The sequence below is a fragment of the Ornithodoros turicata genome, chromosome 4 (genome assembly GCF_037126465.1).
Source record: "Ornithodoros turicata isolate Travis chromosome 4, ASM3712646v1, whole genome shotgun sequence".
Classification (NCBI taxonomy): Eukaryota; Metazoa; Arthropoda; class Arachnida; order Ixodida; family Argasidae; genus Ornithodoros; species Ornithodoros turicata.
In genome coordinates this window covers 14374286-14394677 of record NC_088204.1, presented here as the reverse complement: position 1 = coordinate 14394677, position 20392 = coordinate 14374286, and the positions used below count along the sequence as shown (strand labels likewise).

At 45.8% G+C, this 20392-nt stretch overlaps 1 protein-coding gene across 2 annotated transcripts in view; it reads left to right on the top strand.

The window, feature by feature from the left end:
- Positions 1-20296, top strand: part of LOC135391140 (tetratricopeptide repeat protein 39B-like) — a 62968-nt gene extending 42672 nt beyond the window's left edge. For both annotated transcript variants that reach the window (XM_064621248.1, XM_064621249.1), the window contains exons 2-18: positions 6996-7030; positions 7424-7537; positions 7889-7964; positions 9285-9408; positions 10433-10565; positions 10674-10773; positions 13693-13758; positions 13845-13956; positions 14036-14103; positions 14611-14670; positions 14835-14926; positions 15083-15244; positions 15856-15973; positions 16090-16201; positions 16285-16402; positions 16484-16600; positions 17879-20296. In XM_064621248.1, coding sequence (XP_064477318.1) covers positions 6996-7030; positions 7424-7537; positions 7889-7964; positions 9285-9408; positions 10433-10565; positions 10674-10773; positions 13693-13758; positions 13845-13956; positions 14036-14103; positions 14611-14670; positions 14835-14926; positions 15083-15244; positions 15856-15973; positions 16090-16201; positions 16285-16402; positions 16484-16600; positions 17879-18152 — 1881 coding nt within the window. In that variant the 3' untranslated portion in view covers positions 18153-20296. The remainder of the gene's footprint in view (positions 1-6995; positions 7031-7423; positions 7538-7888; positions 7965-9284; positions 9409-10432; positions 10566-10673; positions 10774-13692; positions 13759-13844; positions 13957-14035; positions 14104-14610; positions 14671-14834; positions 14927-15082; positions 15245-15855; positions 15974-16089; positions 16202-16284; positions 16403-16483; positions 16601-17878) is intronic.
- Positions 20297-20392: the final 96 nt, after the last annotated feature.

Genomic DNA, 20392 nt, shown 5'->3' with positions numbered 1-20392 from the left:
TCTCCTAGGTGTCCTGCTTCGTTTCAGAAAAGAACCATTCGCTATCACTGCAGACATTCAACAAATGTTCTACTGCTTCATCGTTCGCGAAGAGGACAGAGATTACCTAAGATTCTTTTGGTTCCATGACAACGACCCGAATCAGGAGATTGCAGAGTATCGAATGCGTGTTCATGTGTTTGGAAACAGCCCATCGCCAGCGGTCGCAACATACGGACTAAGACGAACGGCACTAGAGGGGGAAACAGAGTACGGAAATGACGCAAGGAGGTTCGTGGAAAGGGACTTCTACGTAGATGACGGGTTGAGGTCCCTCCCTACAGAAAAAGAGGCCATTGAGCTACTTCGAAGAACCAAGGCGATGTTGGCAACAGCGAACTTAAGGCTTCATAAAATAGTCTCCAACAGTGTAGCTGTAATGGAAGCGTTCCCATCGGATGAGTACGCGCCGGACCTGAAGGACCTTGTCCTGGGAACTGACACTCCTCCGTCACAGCGTAGCCTGGGCTTAAGTTGGAATATCAAAAAAGACACCTTCGCATTCCAGGTCTCTCCTAATGACAAGCCACACACAAAACGTGGTCTTTTATCCACGGTTAACAGTTTGTACGACCCTCTGGGTTTCGCCGCTCCCGTCACAATACATGGCCGGCTCTTGCTGAGAGAACTGTCTTCCTTGACTGACGACTGGGATGCTGGGCTTCCACCAAGCAGTGAATGGGATATTTGGAGGAATTCTCTGCCAGCTCTCAAAGAAATTCAAATACATCGCACGTACACCAGCAGTACTCTCAGCAATGGCTGCCGCAAGGAGCTCTGCGTATTTTCAGATGCATCGACTAAGGCTATTGCAGCAGTGGCCTACCTAAAACTAACTGACGCTCAGGGCAAGAACCACATCGGATTCATCCTTGGAAAGGCGAAACTCGCTCCGAAACGCGAGCAGACTATCCCAAGACTGGAATTATGCGGGGCCGTTCTTGCCGTTGAACTGGCCGATATTGTTCTCGGCGAACTGGACGTTGACTTCGACGCTGTAAGCTACTACACTGACAGCAAGGTCGTTCTCGGCTACATATACAACGAGTCCAGGAGATTCTACGTATACGTGGCCAACAGAGTCGAACGCATCAGGAGGTCAAGTAAACCTGAACAGTGGAACTACGTTCCTTCTGAACACAACCCTGCCGACATTGCCACCCGAATGGTCCCGGCGGATCGCCTAGCTAAGACGGCCTGGTTAACTGGTCCTGAATTCCTAAGCAGGACTAACGTCGCAAGTGCAGGGAAGGAACATCAAGGATTCGCGCTGATGAGCCCAGAAGCAGACGCGGAAATCCGTCCTGTTGTGACTAGCCTCGCCACCAACGTGTCGACGCGAACACAGCTTGGAGCTCATAGGTTTGAACACTTTTCAAGGTGGACGAGGCTGGTTAAAGCTATAGCAAGTCTGCAACACATCGCACGCTGCTTCCACTCCTCGGATGACGACGTGTCAGCGTCTTGCAATCACTGGCATCTGTGCAGCAGGCTACGTACGAACGAAGAACTCTCCGCTGCGGAGAAGTTTGTCTTCAAAACGGTGCAAAGCGAATCTTTCTCGAAGGAGATTTACTGCATCGAGAAGAAGCAAAATCTACCAAAGAACAGTCCTCTTCGGAGCCTGAACCCCTACATCGACGAAGATGGCCTTCTGAGAATCGGTGGACGGCTGAGCAACTCGACGTTAGATCAAAATCAGCGGCACCCTATCATCATACCGGGTCGACATCACATCGGAACGCTGCTGACCCGTCACCATCACGAAAGTGTGGCTCACCAAGGTCGTCATTTTACCGAAGGAGCAATCCGAGCTGCTGGGCTGTGGATCGTTGGAGCCAAAAACTGCGTTCGTTCAGTGATCTACCACTGCGTTAGATGTCGCAAATTGAGAGGCAGACCTCAAGAACAGATCATGGCTGATCTCCCGCAAGATAGGCTGAGTACGGAACCCCCATTCACCTACGTGGGCCTTGACGTGTTTGGTCCCTGGGCAGTGCGATCGCGGAGAACGAGAGGAGGACTTGCAGCCAGCAAAAGGTGGGCCGTCATCTTTACCTGCATGTCTATACGAGCAGTGCACATTGAGATCATCGAGTCCATGGATTCTTCGAGTTTCATAAATGCTCTGAGGCGCTTCCTGTCCGTCAGAGGTCCCGTCAAGCAGCTGCGATCAGACTGTGGAACTAACTTCGTCGGTGCATGCAAGGAATTGAAGATCAACACGACCTCAGGTGGAAACGCTGACATAGACAGATTTCTGCAAGACCAAGACTGCACATGGATCTTCAACCCACCACACGCCTCTCACATGGGCGGCGCTTGGGAGCGCATGATAGGTGTGGTCCGCCGCATCCTCAATTCGATGCTCATGGGAACCGACAGGTCAAAGCTGTCGCACGAAATGTTAGTAACGCTCTTGGCGGAGGTTACAGCGATCGTAAACAACAGACCGCTCATCCCTGTATCAACGGACCCGGAGAACCCCGCGGTTCTGACCCCAAACATGATACTGACACAAAAGACGGGTAAACACCATCCACCTGCTGGAGATTTCGATGCAGGTGACATCTACCGGTGGCAATGGAAGCAAGTACAATCCATGGCGAACGCTTTCTGGAACCGTTGGAAGAGAGAGTATCTCCCAACACTCGACGGTCGTCGCATGTGGCAGACACGTCAACGAGATATCCACGAGGGAGACATTGTACTTCTCAGGGATAAAGACGCGGAGCGCAATGAATGGCCAATGGGTCGTGTTATTAAGACGCTACCTAGCTCTGACGGGCGTGTTCGGAAAGTGGACGTCAAAATCTACAAGAACGGTGCGCCGAAGGTATTCCAGCGACCAATACGGGAAATTTTCCTCTTACTTCCTACGGAAAACGAGTGAACATTTTTTACTGTGGACATTGTATGTGTGGTGGTATCTTGCGATACCAGACGGGGAGTGTTCTGCCTTCGTGGCTATGTATCCCACTGTAACCAGAGCTACTATTTGAACTCCGTCTCGGCCGCCCCTTACGCGGTGCCTCTCCGAGGTGTAAGGTGCCTTCATGGGCATGCTCCACCGTAACTGGAGCCACCTTTTGGACCCCGTCTCGGGCACCCCTTACGCGGTGCCTCTCCGAGGTGTAAGGTGCAAGAATTTCAGTTGTGTTTTGTGAGGCGTGGCAGTAAGTCGCTTCCGAATGCTACAGTCTTTTTACCGCATAGCAACGCATTGCATCGATCGTGCATCATATTGCATAGTTGGATATAATCACATGTACGTCTATGTATGCTTACGTCGGTTTAAGCTGTCCGATTAAACGTGTGTTTTGCAACAAACATGTGTTGAGATCGGAATAACACCGTCAGCGTGTTTCCTGTCGTCTGCTACGGAATGTCTTGTGGCTGTTTCGCGGGATATTCCCCACGGTTAGCAGTGTACCTACGTGAACACTGGACGTTGGGCGGTCGCGCTTTGCGCGGGCGCGGAGCGCGGACGCTTTGACGTTTGACACGTCTTCCGCTTCTGCGGGGAATGTCGCTCGTGTGAATACACGGTAAAAAAAAGTAGCGAATACAGTTGTGGCGCCGCTACCTAGTACCTACAATGCAGCTAACTACCGCACGCTAGCGTACTAGAAGCTCCGCTATGTGACACTGGTCTCTAGAATAATTTTGCTCACCAGAGGGTTCCGTAACGTGCACCGAATTCGCGGCACACGGTATTCAACGTCGTTCGCGGAAGACGACGTCTCTAAACCACTTGTATACTTTGCCACCAAATTACTGACGTCCTCGTCCGGGGTTCGAACCCCCAACCTTAGGATCAGTAGGCGGACACGCACATTAGCAACTAATCCACCGTGGCCAGTCCAACATAAAGCGAAAAGAGCTTCCCTCAAGGGCAGCGCTGAATTCGAACCTTTCGCGATATTTATTGACCCTCCCGGTCTATTGATCAATACTGCGTCCCCCTCCGTCGTATAGAAAAAAAAAAGAAAACACAGAAAACTACAATACTCGACAGGCAATATTGCTTGTACCAATCACGGCGATGTCCTTGTCCGGCGCGGGAACTGGTAGCCGAAGCGGCAATGACGATAAATTATGAATGGACCCGCAGATACTTAACGCGCGAAGCGTACATTCCTCAATGTGTATTTATGCATCTTGCCTTTTGTGTGTGCGACGCTGAGAGGTCCATGCATGAAGAGACACGCGTCGATAAAAAGTTTCTTTTTAATGGTCTACTGCGAGGGAGTCACGAGGAAGGTCTTTGTCGTTTATTGCCAAGGAAAAATGTGTCGAAGACGTATGTTCACTTTCCCTTGTTTGGTACTGCCGGAACCGGCGTCACTTTTATGCGCTTCACAGCCAGTTCTTTGCAACCTGTATTGCGGTGTTCGTCTATAACGTTGTGAAGTCCTTCGTTTTTATCCGTCCTTTTTGGTATAGTATAATGTTATATTTAAAACACCGCGACTACCGCGTAGAAAATGCAAATGGGAGGTTCTTTTATTTAAAGCGACGTGTACCGCACCGTCGTAAAGCTGTTCGTTGACTTGTAAACCAAAGCCGATTAACTCCTCTTCACCCGCCAACGCCCACTAAACTCGACTCAGAGGAAAGCTCAAGTAAGCACCGGCGTTACCTCGAGGTAGTACTGGAGGAAGCGCAGATGGTTTCCTCCGCTCAGGGGACGTTTATAGTCGGAGTTAAGCGGTCTCGAAGAGTAGCTCGAGCCGAGCCGAGTCGAGTCATGCCACGACCGCACTTCTGAGTCTGCGCAGCCTCCAAAATTTCAATTTTCGTTCCGTTGCTTCGACCGATGTAATCTTCGCGTGGTTCAACATCTGCGAGCTTTGAGTGTTCCTGCAAGTGGGCACGACACATTGATTTTAATGACACTGCATGCTGTCTGTCTTTTAGGCATCGACCATCAGTAATGCGTTTCGTCCATTCAATGCGAATATCGAAAAGCTATCGAACAAGACAAGTATCTCGAAAATCTGTTATCTGGTTACCGAGAGGTAATTCAAAGTTCACCTGATATGCAGAATACGTGGGGCCGCGAAGGTGATATCCCCTAAGAGCTTACGCGGGCACTTTGATACATACCACTCTGAAAATAGTGCTTGCAGAGATTAAGTATGACACGAACAAATAATGTTTCCCAACACGTCCTTTCCAATGTATTATTTTTCAGGGACTAAAAATTGTCCGTCAAAGACGTTAGTGGCTGTGCGAAGGGAAAGGAGAATATATTATTATGGGGGCGGAAAGTGAGAGAAAGCGTGACGAAACAAGTGTAGTGAAGTTGTGCGAAGTTCTAGTGCAAATAACAAGCATAATGGACAGCGCTGTTCGATGGCACACCATAAACCGTTATTAGATATTCTGCTCAGTCTAGATTCAAGCTATTTTTCGACGAGACTCGCTCGAAGGAAGCAGGAACAAACATTTCTTAACATTTTTTAATAGATATTTTTCAGTACTGATGCTTCGTTGAGGTTGCGTAATTTTTTAGAAGTGCGTTGGAAGACCATTCGTTGTTGTTGACAGTACATCTGTCATTTCCCCACATTGCCACGTCATTGTGAAGATGGTACTTGCAGTGATGCTCTCTGTTTATGTGATGGATGATAACTCACTAGGTATTTTCCTTCAATCCTCATGCATCATCTATCCAACTTTTTTTCGGCAGTGTTCGTTCGTCGCGCGCACAAAGCACATTGCAAAGCGGACGGGATACGAAGCGGAATCTTTATTCTCAATCATGCTCTGTCCAACTTCCCAAGCAGCACAATGTACTGAAAGTCGAGTGCAATAGGGGTGGCCGGTATGTGTTTTATCAATGTTCTTTAGTTTCACAAGTCTGTTCAAGGCCTTCCACCTACCCGTCCACCCCTATTGCACTCGACTTTCAGTACATTGTGCTGCTTGGGTTCTTCAGTTGTAGTGTTCTTCACTTTCCAGTGAATCTTCCACTTTCCTTCGGCAGCGTTTGTTCCCTGTTTACCTTCATACGAGTCACACAGAATGTGTGACAATCTTCAGCTGGTTACCTCTTTTACGAGCCTGAATTATCTTTCTGTTAATGAAACCGAAAGGCATTGACTTCCTGCCGTGTTGATGTGCATAGTTTGCACGATCAACTGATGGTCACTGAGATAACCTGAGATCAGAGCTGATGATCACTGAGATAACCGTCATGCTCTACATGTGATTTTTTTTTTCGGCGTGCAATACCTTTGCATCGTTCCCTTTCGGAACAAGGATATAACCGCAGGCACGACAAGAACATATCAAAACTCTTATCTATAAATTAAGCCGCGCGTTCAATTCAAAAGTTCGTTTTATAGAGTCGCGTTCAACCTAAGAACGGCACGTTTAAGCCCCGTCCTACGCTAGTTCCCATGGGCTGCAATAGCTAGCCGCATCACTCTATACGTCGCGACAAGTAGTGCGTTCTCCGGCGGAGTGACTCTGTTGCGGTAGTCCGGACTAGATTTCGTGCTGTTCTTGGGTTGAGCATATCTTCGGGAACAGGAAACAGTTGTTTTCTTCTGTTTTGGACGCGAGATAATGATGGTGCTCTTTGTTTTTATTCTCTCCCTACACTCCCCCCCCCCCCCGACAACTTACACCTTTTATCTGTGGACGCGTATACGTAAGGCCGTAGCGCGAGGCATTCAGGTGTGTTAAAGGTTGATGACCTCGAGCCACGCATGGATGATGTTGCAGGTTACACGGTATATCTGCGTACGGGTTCGTAATTCGTACGAGGCGAGCTTCCAACTGAAACGAATCATTTCTGGGAGAAAAAAGAAAAGAAAAAAGATACCACGATAACAGAAAAATTAATATGTTAGCTACGGCCTTTCAGTGGCCTAGATACCGCGTTGTGATCGAAGGTCTGTATAGATGTGTCTGATTTGGTCTTTAAATTGGATTTTCTTTTGCAGGTGTTCGAAGATGCGTTGGACATGTCAAGTCCCAGGTGAGTGTAATCAGTTACGGTTTCGGATTGTGGGGAATCATCTTTAAGTTTGATTTTTTAAAAAAGAAACGGGCAAACGAGAGTCGCAGCTGCTTTGCTGCACGTGACGCCTTGCTTACGTCACGCCTTCCTGGCGAACACCAGCATGCACTCAAATTGTATGTCTGGGGTGCAATAATAGATTATCGAAGCTTCGTTTGGATGAACTTGAGCTTCCGGAACCATGTACAGCGGGAAATTTAAGATTGTAGAGAATCTTTTCATAGTCACTTCACACGATCACTTGGAGAAGCTGATAGAACCACAAAGTGACGGACGGCACGAAAAGAAATTGTTTGCGCTTCTTGTTTAGTTCAGTTGGCCGTGTTCGTGAGCGATGAATTTCTGATGCAGGATCGAAGACGCTCAGGCCGTCTCTGTGGAAACCGCGGCTGAAGAAGCCACCAGAGCTTTGGATCTCCTCCTCAACAACCAGTTCGGTGAAGCCCTCAGACGAATGCGACCCAGGTACCGCATTTTTTTTTTTTCTGGCTTATTTCCCTGTCAACTGTTTACAGCGATGTCACTGAGAATGTGTAATAAGCTAAGCCGCAAACAAGCCGGCCACAAAGCTTTTAACTGTGGTCGTGCGCGAAAAAGAAATCGTAAAATGAAACGTTTTGCCTCCTTGGAGTTTTTGCTTCGTTCATGAATTTCGAAGCGACGGCAAGTCCATTCCGAGTACAGAGTACATGATTGTTATAACCGAGATCGCTACAATATGTAGGCTCGTATGTACGATATCAAAAATTTAATTTGTTAATGAAGACAGACGTACCGTATGTCCGTAGTAAGGTCTCATTATTATATTCAATTCAGGGCCCACGAGAGCATGTATCATGCCCTTGGACAGTCCACCATCATGTTCATGCAAGCTGTTCTCACAATCGACATGGTAAGCACTATTTTTCTCGACATGAAAGAACTGATGTTCTGAGGCTGGAACAACATAGAAGGGGCAAATACATACAAGGCCTCAATTTGCCTAAGAAATGAACGATGAAAGATGAAAGTCACTGAAAAGGTTAGCCAACTGTAGGATCCTACAGCTGGCTAACTTTTTCAGTGACTTTCATCTTTCATCACTATTTTTCTCGTTCGCTCGCCCTATATATACAGCCTCACCAGCGACAGTTTTCCAACCCAAACTAAAGCAACAAAACTACGTCGCATGACACTTTATGATGCTTAAAAAGTCACACAAAGTATGTTAATAAAGCTCCCAGCCAGTTACTGTAAAACGCTTCAACTTCGCGAAATCTAAGGCGACCCCAATTTTTTCGCTCATCTGGCGCAGGGATCGTATTCGCGACTACTAAATCTCGCGAACTCCAGACTCTAAACTTTCGTGGCCTGATTGCCTCGGTTTGTGATACGCCTTAGACTGCCTTTGTGTGCCTTAGACTGGGCCCTTGCTATATTTAATTAAAGCGGTATTTCACACGCATACTGTAAACCAGTTCAAACGCTCGCTATCAACTCAGTGTGAAAATAGAGTGATTGTATCATAGTTTTTGAAGTGTCAATTTTGTTTGGGGGCAATGTCCTTCAAATCATCAGGTTATACATTAGATTGCCCCCGCCCCCGCTATGCGCTTCGACAAAGAAACAGACTGGCCAATGTTGTCTCAGTTCAGGTACATTAGAGTCGACAGTATTGTGCCAGCTTCTGCTTGGCTGCTGTCTTTAATGTTAGTGCCAGGCTATAATATACAGAAAATATTCCCGAAACCCAAGACAGTTGTAATGACGAAGGTGTTGACTATAATTTAAAATACGATCGTAAATAATGAACTACACTCTCGGAACAGAACTTCACCGCATAGCACGTTATGCGCCAACCACCGTCACGAATGACAGGGTTATCGCTTCTGATTTGAAGAGAGAGAGAGTGAGAGTGAGAGAGAGGGGGCGTACGCCTTTTTGTAGCAATTATCACATATCCAAATTGCTACAAAAGGGCGTACGCCCCCTCGTTCTTCGAATCAGAAGCGGTAACCCTATCATTCGTGGCAATAGTTGGCGGACAACGTGCCGGTGAAGTGCTGTTCTGAGAGTGTACGAAGCTATTTGAAATATTTTGCGCCGTGAGTTTGACGATCATAAGAAAGCATGCGACAGCTTTTGTTTAGCATTGGTATGGGTCCGTGCTGTCCCTTTAAAGTAGCCAGTCATAAATCTGAGTGGCGTGTTTCTTGTGAAACTTCCGTTGCAGAGCGACATCAAGGCAGCGCAAGAAGCGATCCGGCAAGGCGTAGAAGTTTGTAATCGATTTCGTCGGCGAACGTCTACAGTGGCACGAATGCTACTACGACCTGACTACACCACTTATACCATCGGTGGGTGTTCTAACACGCAATCTCTCGCGGCAAACTCTTTCATGGGCGGCAGGAACTCGAATGGTAGAAATGTCATCATGACGTACGTTGGTAGACAAACCGAAACAAATCGAAAGGGGAGGGCTGGGTTCCACGAATGGGCACTTGTTCGCTGCCTCCTATTGAAAGAAAAGTAGGACCGAAGGTCGCATCCTTTTCAGGGACCATCGTTATCCCCTCAAGACCGTGGTTTTCGGACGCGACCTTGTTCACCCCTAGCTTCGAGCGTAGTTCAACTCTACCAAATTGGTGGCGCTGTCGAACACTATGACGTCATTTGTTTACAAACGGGGACAGGTCTATACTGTTTATGGAGAGCAAAGTCGGTTAGCGTGGGCAGAAAAAGCACGTCGTACGGAGTTGTGTGCATAAAAACGTCCAGCTTTCTAGAAAGCTGTCTTGCAGCCTTATACGTGGACAGATAAAACAAATGTATTCAGAATGATTTGAAAAATTAAAATACAATTTCGAAGTTCAGTTGCCATCAAGATATATAGAGAATTCGGAAGCAGAGGCTGACCCAGGATTTTTCTGAAAAATCCGCCCCTGTTCGAAAGCACCACACTTTTTAGCGTAGCGGTGTTTCCACTGCCCCAAACATTTTTAGAAATCTTCTTTGGAAGCAGCGAAGAGTTGTCCCGTCACATTCGTTTGAGTCACCCGCCTGATATTTTTTTATCTTTCAGTTGCAACTTGATTTTTTAAATACATTTTTAGGACGACTCTTCCCCCTCATAAAAAAAGTAGCTGCTTCTGTTCACCAACTACCATCCCCAAGCATATTCCGCGACAAAGTTTAATTGTTATAAGCGTGCGCGATGGCCGTTATAACGTAAATCCGCTTACATGCGTTTCGGAACAATGGCAGAACTGGGCCATGTGACGGCATCGCGTAAATTACAGCTGAAACGGCGTTGCGATCGCTACCAACTGTAAGGCTATCGGCTGTGCTGAACGAAATAAAGTACCCATTTTGTATTTTCAGAGGAGGTCCATGCTGAACTGTGTTACGCGGAATGCCTCCTGGAAAATGCCATTCTCACTTTCATCGAAGACCAAAGCTTGGTGACGTTCATCAAAGGAGGTCTCAAAATCCGGTCTTGCTACCAGTCATACAAGTGAGCTGACTGAGTACCACGTGATGTCTTTCACCTGGCTTGGTGTGGACGCGTATTTGCCACGTTTATTTGTGCAGCGGCAGTTTGAAACCTTACCTGTCTTTTTAGAGAATGCATGCAGATGCTGGCAACAAGAAACTGGGAGAGCTCCAGAGAGAAGGGTCACTTTGAAAGCGGTGTTCACCTGGGTGTCGGGGCCTTCAATCTGGTAATTTGTCCTATACTTGTTTCGCACGGGACGTTCCTTCACTGCACATTCCGGCTGGGTTGTCTCGCGACATAAACCCCCAATTATATTGGATTGCATTATGTTGCAGTATATATATATATATATATATATATATACTGCACATTCCGGTTTGGAATTATGGGAAACCGCGCATAACAGTGTATCGCATGAGGGATTAAGGCCAGGCCTTGCTGGCACATTTATCAAAGCACTGAGTCTCCTGCATGAAGGAAAAGGAAGAGCTGAGAGCACAGAATTTATACATCGTATTAATTCGTACCATTTAATTAGTAGTACCATTAATTCGTAGTCATTCCCATTAACTTGCGACCGAAGCGGCACAGTTCGTCCACAAGAGTGTCCGTTTCTCATTTCCCAATCAAGCGCTGTGTGGGGTGGGGTAGGGTGATGTAGGGGGAAGGTGCGGTCAGCCTGCTCTGGAGTACCCAGGGGAGGGTGAAAGAGGGAGGGGAGAGATGATGGCGGCACAGGAGAGGGATGGGTGTGCTAACCCTCTTGCTCTGGGATTTGGGTACTCCAAGAGAACTATATACCCACCACAGAAAACATGCGAGCACCCCTCAGTAGTCTTCATTGGGATGCTCCCTGTACCACGGCAACCACCAGGATTATTGGAGAAATTACCGCCCCAATCAAGCACTACGCGCAAATTATGCAACGTCCCTGACCCACACTGGGGAATCTGTAAGTCTACGGCTGCACCCCCTTGTTTGCGTACCGTGATCTATGTTTGTGCCTGTTATAATCAGCGTGACCTCCTATCTAATGGCAGTAGCCAATTGGCCTTCCACTTTGTCCCATCATCAACACAAGTCCCATCCTACAGTTGGCAATACGACACAAGTTTTGAGCGGTGTGGTTGAGCCACTTTTCAATAGAAGATCTCCAGGAAGCAATACAAGATCTCTTACTTGATGACAACACACACTGTCGCATTGTAATGTTCACTAGCGAGGGAGACAGACAACAACAACAACAATAAATAAGTCGTGACTATATGACATGGGGTGATTCTTCGCTGGAGGGCAGTACACTACCCCATTACACTACCCCATTACACACGAAACATTAGATGTAAGATATGCGAATGAAGGAGGGAGACAAAGCTGTGGTAGCCTGCTCTTTGTCTTTAGGGCGAGAGCAGTATAATGTTTTCGAGATGTGATGTGAGCAGGCATTGCGCTCGTCCCATCCTGCAGTTGGCAATACAAACACACACACACACACACACACTATCTGTGATGACAGTACTACCTCCATAAGTAGTTCCCCTACTTGATGATAATATACATGTACACACTGTTTTTGAGTTCTGGGTTGTTCGGGTACGCACAGCAGGCCCCCTTCGTGTACGGTGTATTCTCCAGTGATGGAGGTAATATCTGAATACTTGTGAAGGGGCCTACCTCGATAGGTAGGTTCCCCACTTGATGACAGTACAAAGCCTAGGTATGTACTGTCCCTACCCGCTGGTATTGTTCCTGCTTGACGTCAATTCACGCCGCACACATACTCGCAAATATTGGAATAGGTCTCCGGTGGGCTCATCGTTAAGGAAGATCTGCTCAACCATGCACAAATATTTGTGTATGTTTTGTATCTAGCGGGGCAACAACTACTTCATTTTGATGATGATGATGATTATGGGGTTGCTTCGTCGCCACGTCTAACGGGGTATCTCCCAGTAATTGTTAGCAAAACAAGGAACAATCCAATTGTGAAACAAAAAATTTAAAAGGCGAACGTTAAGAGGGAACACCAGCTCTCTCTTTCTCCCACGTGTATTTTCTATGGCGCGCGATTTGATGCCTTTTCTCAGCAATTAACGGTCAAATTTTGATACCTGTGGAAAGAGGACTGAATCCTTGGACGGCCTATCGTTGGAAAGTGGACGACAAGATCTAGAGCGTGTAGGGCCCGGAATTTTAGAATTTGTCTTAGGCTTCTTGTTGATACCCTTCACACTTTGATCACGAAATAACTGAGAACAATTTCAAAATTCCGATCCCCACATGTTACAGATCTTGTCGTTCACTTTCCAGTGAGACCACTCGCATTAAAAATTGGCCGCTGGTTACGGAGAAAAAGCTTCAAATATGCGCCATACAGAATGCACGTGGGGAGAGGGAGCGCTGGAAAAAATAAATAAAAAGAAAAAAAAATAAACACCCCGTGTGGACAAAATTACGCCATTGAAATACCGTAAAACAACGGCTGTTGTCCAGCGAGCAGACCTCACGCCTCCCCTAACGAGATATCGCTCTTCCTGTTCCCTGCTTGCATGAGGTTGGCATCAAAAGCGCCGATATAATACGGATGAAGATTCGCATACCTCCAAAATCCGCTCACATACGCCTAATGTCGACATGCGTTGGAGTCCGGTTATAACGATGTAGCCAGGACTAGCGCGCGTACGAATGCTAACCCCTTTGGCGTGCCCCTATAACGTATGCACCATTGAGTTTCTTCGTCTAAAATGGATAAAATAGGGCAGTTTCAGCTCGCATATCGTTATAAACGGGATCCTATTCTTGAAGTTGCGTGGCGTGCCGAGAAAGGAAGAAACGTAACATTTTTTGGAGTACAGTTTTCGGTTCAAAATTAACGAGGCGTACTTCTAATTTGAGATAAATAGATTGGCGGTAATATACCATCTTTTGTTCCCAAAAGTATTTCCGTAGCGATTTGGGATGTGTGAAAGGGAAAATATAGCAAACCATGGCATGGAGTGTCAACCAGGTTTCCCCCTCCCCCCTGTAATGGCATTTTTATGGGCCCTTGCGGCATAAATAAATATATAAATAAATTCGGCGGTCTTCATTCGGATAACCAGTGCCTGTATTATAAGTAAAACGCTGTTCCTCTCCATTCCCGCAGCTCATATCACAACTTCCGACAAGAATCCTGAAATTGCTGGAGTTTATAGGGTTTTCGGGAAACAAGGTAGTAATTTGTTCACCTTTAACGTTTGGGCAGAGACGCCTTTATGCCGACTAAATCTGCCCCGCCCGTCTTCATACTGTTTACAGACCGTTGGTCTGCGAGAACTTGAAGAGGGATGCATGTTGCAAGACTATCTCCGAGGGCCTCTCTGCAGCGTCGTTCTGGTTGCCTATCACACATTCGTGCTTTATATTCTCGGTATGTGTCGTTTAGTGTATCATAACTGCCTTCCCCACAAATGCTGGAATGCTACGTAAAAATACCATTTTCTTTCCAGGTCTAGGGGACGGAGACTTAGAACTATCTGACAAACTAGTGAAAGGACTTCTATCTAAATTTCCACAGGTACGGCGATATGAACTCAACACTTCACGAAAATGCGTGCCACATTAAAGACATACAAGAAAGATATAAACGGGAGACTAGTTATGGGAGTCTCGGATATAGCGAAATACCTCGTAAAGTGAATTTTTCACGGAAACAGTCATGCCAATGAACGTAATTCAATGTATTCCCATGTCGTATAAGGTAAATACTATACTGCGCGTAGTACAGTTACAGTGAACGCCAGAGCCAGCCTGGTCTCCTGTAAAGAGAACTTCTCCTAGCGTGCACACGCTTTAGGTGAAGCAAACTTTCAGGCGCAGATGACTCGCTATATATTTTCGTTTAAATGAAACGCACTTTTACTGTCTTTTGTTCTCCTATTTATTCGTCGTATGTGTTCTGTTTGGTTTTGTGGCTAATGAGGCCATTTTCGGAGTTAAATTCGGTATAGCGAACTCGCGGCTGTCTGTTACCGTTAGCAATTATATAAACATACTAACGGCTGACCGCTTGAACGATTTCCAGGGTGTCTTGAGTCTGTTCTTCAATGCACGAATGTACCAGGTCAAGGGACAGATTGACAACGTAAGATATCACTTTCTCTCTTTAAAAAAGAAAAAGTTACAGCCGTTGCAACATCAATTAGAGTCTGTACGTAACTCTGGTATAACGTTCCACGTACTTTGACATTGTCTGCCATGTTCTTTCTCTTTAATAAAGTTGATTTTCTGCATTGCCAACGTCTGTAGGCAGTTACACAGTATTACGAAGCTATTCAAGCGCAAAACGAATGGATTCCTTTCCACTATATCTGCTACTGGGAGCTGCTGTGGTGTCACAAGTAAGTTTTTTTTTAGGCTTACGGTTTTGCTCCATTTCCTTCTTATTGTGACACATGTTTCCATTTCAGTGCCATCACTCTCTATGTTAAGTGTTTGAATGAATCAGAAAGGTGATTTGTATTATTTACATCAAATACGATCTTTCTCCATGGCAGCTTCAAGTGCGATTGGGACAAAGCAATCGAAACGGCCAACATTCTTCGTGAAGGCTGCCGGTGGTCCAAGGCAACATATGTCTACATTCAGGCAGCATGCATGTACGCAAAGCTAGTCGAAGGCAGTACCGAGCTACTTGAGGACATCGCTAATCTTCTGAGGTTAGTTGGCGAAGCACTCCCTATATGTGGTTACATATGGGGCATACCTTTGTGACCACAACAAGGGGTTTGTGTGTCTCCACCAACATCGAGTGGCTGCCATTGCAGGATTGGATGGGATTGGAAGTGAAAGAAAAATATGGAGATGTTAGAGCCGGTCCAGTCAGGACTGGCTACTCCAAAACGCCGAGGATGCATACTAGACCCCGCCCCCCGTCTCCCATTCCTTTCTGCTATCCCCTCTCCGTCCGTGCGCGGCCCATAGCCACAGTTGCTTCGCGGCCTTAACGTGGCGGTCGCTTTCCTTTATGCCCTCTCTTGTGCTCTTTTTTTAGACTTACGTGTGCGGGTTCGAAACTATTCGGGTATGTATTTCGGTTTGGAAGGAACACCGATTCGATTCGAATACCGAATTTCATGTTCGATTCGGAAATCAAATCGAATAGAGAATTATTCGCTTCAGTATTCGAAAAATTGGAATATTCGCACGTGCCCGTTGATATGACCTCCCAACATATGGGTCACCTATGACCACGTGATATGGCCACGTCACGGCCAATGCCCAAAGATGTAGCTTCTTTTTTTCTCCCTCTCTCTCTCCTCAATTTTAGGCAAGTCCCAGCTTTGAAACAGAAGATTGCGGGCAAGTCCATCCCGATCGAGAAGTTTGTGGTGAAGAAGTCACAGAAATTCTTCGATAACGGACAGAGGCTGACCCTTCCAGCCGTTGTGAGTGCACGGATTTCATCACCTGCGTATAGTTTTATTTTATTTTTTTTTTTCTCGAAGAGACCTACATCGAAGTTAAGTTAAACAAGTTACATTGACGTTCCCTGACCTTCTAGGAAATCATGTACATGTGGAACAGCTTCCCAATGATTGGTAGGAATGAGAAACTGCTGCTGCGGATACTTTGCTTGATTGAAAATGCAGTGCCTGAAGTTACCAAAAGAAAAGGCAAGTTCTTTTTTTCGCGTAAAGTGCAAATGACCCTTCCATCGTATCACACTGCTATTTATTTTTTTCCTCTCTAATCTTAGAAGAGGACGAGAGGTTCATAGATGACTATTGCCTGGCAATGCTACTCAAGGGCGTGTGCAAGCGATATATGGGCCATCCACTACAGGCTGAAGAGTGTTTCCTGGAAGTTTTCAAGTAGTACGTTCGATCCTTTATCCTAGGGGAGTGTCCTGTATCCGCTCCATGTTTCAGTACCTGCACGTTCTGAATATTTTGCAGTCAAAACCAAATCTTGGAAGACACATATCTGCTGCCATTTGCCGCCGCTGAGCTCGGATTTCTTGCTGTGCAACAGCAGCAGTACACAAAGGCGAAGGAGTGGCTCGACCAAGCACGGTAAGTTGATCAATAGAACGAAGAACGACTCAGTTATAGCCCTGGGAGAAGCATCACATTTTTTGGCTAACGTTTCAGTAAATTAGTATAACCCCGTCAAAAAGGAAAAAGCCAAAGAGGGTGCAGTAAATGTTTCTGCCGCAACATCATTTGCAGCAAGTTTTCTCACTTTGGAAAGTTCGCCCCCTCAAAGTTCGTCACGTATTCTCCGCAGAGCAACGCAAAAAATTCGACGCCAGGAGCGACAGAGATTCGCACGACTGAGGCAAGGTGAAAGGGAACGCCCTCATGTCGTCACACTGACGACGCGCATACGTCATTCAGGGCAGGAATTTCAAACTGTGTGGATTCTAATGACTTATATAATATATTATAACTAGAGGTCCCAGCAGGTGTAATTTTCGGATTTGCGGGTAGAAAATGCCACTTGATACGGGTCGCGGGTAAGACACGAGTACACCCGCCCGTCGTACTGGTACCCGCACTACCCGCACCCATGTAGTGCGGTGCCATGATATACGAGAAAGTGTTTCCTTCGTTAGCAGCAGCTGCTGCGTTTGTCCCTGCATCTAGCGCGCCTATAGTGAAAGGTCGTTTTCCATGGTTGGGCATATTCTCCAAGAAACGGGGTGGACAACCCTCAAGCCAGCTAAAGTACCTCAGTTTGTGGCGCATTATGATCTTTGTTGTCAATGCGCCATTAAACTCCAATCATCATCATCATCAAGCCAGCTAAAGTGGACGACATAATAATCGTACTCAACAGCTTTTTTCCGAAATAAAAGCGTAAAGGACTAGACTTCCGGAACGTTTTATAATATAATTTGATGACCGCTTTTCTCAATAGTTACGCATTTTGATGGTTGTGCAATTGTTGCGCAAATACCAAACGTACAATTTCACGTGCGCAGGCGCTTTCGTGCTTTTCTGTTTTCCTACAGTATTCTAACTTGTGCTGCTCGCGGCTGCACTCCCATGTGCAGTGCGGGCCCGCGATTATACCCGCACAACCCGCAGGCGGTAGTTCTATCGAAACTCGTGCGGGTGCGGAATGAGATACCTTGTCAGCGGCTGCCTTGCGGGTCAGGTTTTGATGGCCCGCGCGGATCTCTAACTATAACGCTCAAAAAGGCAAAAAGTGAAGCAGGGATTCGCTAAATTGGAAGAACCCACTACCTGTGGCCAACTGGCCAACGAGCCAACTGCCCCTTTAAACAAGTGTGTGTTGGCACTCCGCAATGAAGTCAGCAATATACAACTTTTTTTTTTAAATTCCAGCACCAACTACCACGACTACCTGCTCGAGTCCCTCGTCCACTTCCGCATCCACTCTGCTCTCAAGTCTCTACGAAGCAACGGGCACCTGTCATCCCGTTCTAATCCGACGACGCCCTCACCCACAAACTCTCCCTTCCCTTCTCCCCTGAACACTCCAACACATGCAGTCAAAGTGAACGGATTCCCATACCTGAGCACCAGCCCAGGCATCACAAAGAAGGTCATTCACCCACCCATCTCAACCGCTGAAGGTGGCATCGTTGGAGCTGACTGAACGTCTCTGCGCTTGTTACATGGTTGTTGAGAATTGTTGATGTGATTTGAAGTTTCCTTGATGATGCACTCCCGTTGCCGCCCGAGAAATATCGACGGTTATTATTATTTTCGGAGGAGTTGTCGTGTAAGTGATCAAATTTTCGGCTGCGAACAATCGAATAATCTGAAGGGAGTTTCCTCATGTTTTTTTTTTTTTTTTTTCCGAGGCTGGGTTTCCCCAATTTCTCTGCGGAGCACGTTTGTTGTTTCTGGGCGGGTATAGATGTTCGAGGTCGAGCCTCAGCTGGGAAGATATAATTTTTTTAGCATGTTGGTTTGAACGAGAATAAGAAAGTTTAAGGTAAAAAAAAAAACAACAACAACAGAAAGCTCTCCAATGTTGCCAGCCAGCCTGACCTCACGGAGCACCTGACGCATATCTGCATCGTTTGGTATGATTGAAGTTGAAGACCTAGTACGACGGCTATATGATGCACTGTGTATGTCTACTGGACTGCTTTCCAAAGTAAATATTTTTTCGGATGCGCACATACCGCAACGCACTAACGACAGCAGTCATTCCAATTATCCGCGAATCAGCTTTTCCTGGGCTATTGTGGAGAGTTTTGTAAGCAGGTGTACGTGCTGCATTTTAAGCCTTCAGGGTTGAATACTATCCAGTGAATGGCATTCCTCAACAATGCTCGCGCTGCATAATTGCTACATTTAGTTTAGCTTATTGTTTGCGTTTAATACGGTCAAAACAACATGCATTTATTGTGTACGAATAGTAATTCAGTGAAATTTCTCGTTAGGAAACAATCGCCATGATTGTATAAGCTCACTCCCTTTGTTTCTTCAGAAATTTATCGCTTCGCTACACGACTTTCAAAATCGTTTGTGCAACTGGTGTAGTCATCCTGCTAGGAGGGAGGAGCAGCAAGGAAGGGTAAATTCCTCTTTCCTCCTAAATTCCCCTAAATTTCCGCGGAGGAAGAGTGCACCGCAACGCATTTCTCGACAAATGTTAAAATTATGCAAGAGAAGTGGTTAGAGACAGCAAAATGTCAGCGTATATGGGATTCTCTGCCGTGAAATATGCAGTTTTCAAACTTCGCGCTAATTTGCAAGTTCAAAACTGAATGTGTGTTCCGATAGTGTAGCAGTATATCTTTCGTCGTGCTGACAAATTTTGAAACCGTAAATCTCATCAGCACAACATAAGTACACTGTGATACAAGCTAATACGTCACATACGTAGCATAGGGATTACCCCCCCCCCCCCCAATACTTGCTGAAGGTATGGCTCTTCTGTGAAATTTTGACGTTCTACCGCCAGTGGTTGTATATATGCATACTGAACTGTCTCAGCTTACAGGTACAGCAATAACAGTGTCTGGTGTGAATTAATTTGCATGACGCATGCACGATGTCTCTTTTTTTTTTTTTTCTTCTTGGTTTCTTCATTTTTTTTTTTCATCAAATATTGTGACACGTGTGTCATATGCCTCAAGATTATGCAAATGTGCAGTAACACAAAATCACAAAAAGAACATGTGATATTAAAGTATCTATATTGCACATATATGTATACACGATCAAAGTTGTTAGCACCCCTGTATATGGCCTTTTCGAAATACTGTTCACGTTAATGTTGACGAGGGGAATTAAGATATCATGATTGCAGTCATCTACCGCTCAGTAAAAGAAAATAGTTGTGATACTCTTGTCGTGAGGCTACGTTAAATAATGGTTTGTAGTAAGAATTTACCCAAAGAGTTTTTCTTAAGCACTGTTAGAGATCTGTTTAATATCTGACTGTGAGAAGAGAGACTTGCACTATGCAAGCAGCAATGGTAAACGGTCAGTGGTGTAGTATTGCATTACAGTTTACAATAAATTGTATCCTCAAAGGCATCTTGGACATCATTCCTGCCGTATAAATAGGTATACTGTTACGATGTATAGATATTTCTCGAGAGGTTTACTCAAAATGATTTGTTGTTGTCGTTGTGTATATATGGGTATGTATAAGTGTTCTCAGAACCTTAGCGCAAGTTTAGATCTTGTGATTTTTATGCACATATATTACATTGCAGAAAATCTATATTAATGTACAGTACGATGCCACTGTACCTGCATAAATAAAATAAATTACATGCATTTCGTTTTGTTGATCTCTATATCCCTCTCAGCACTTTTCTCTTCCTCTCCCACTTGTAAGAGTAGCATATGGTATTGTCTGCATACCATATCAAT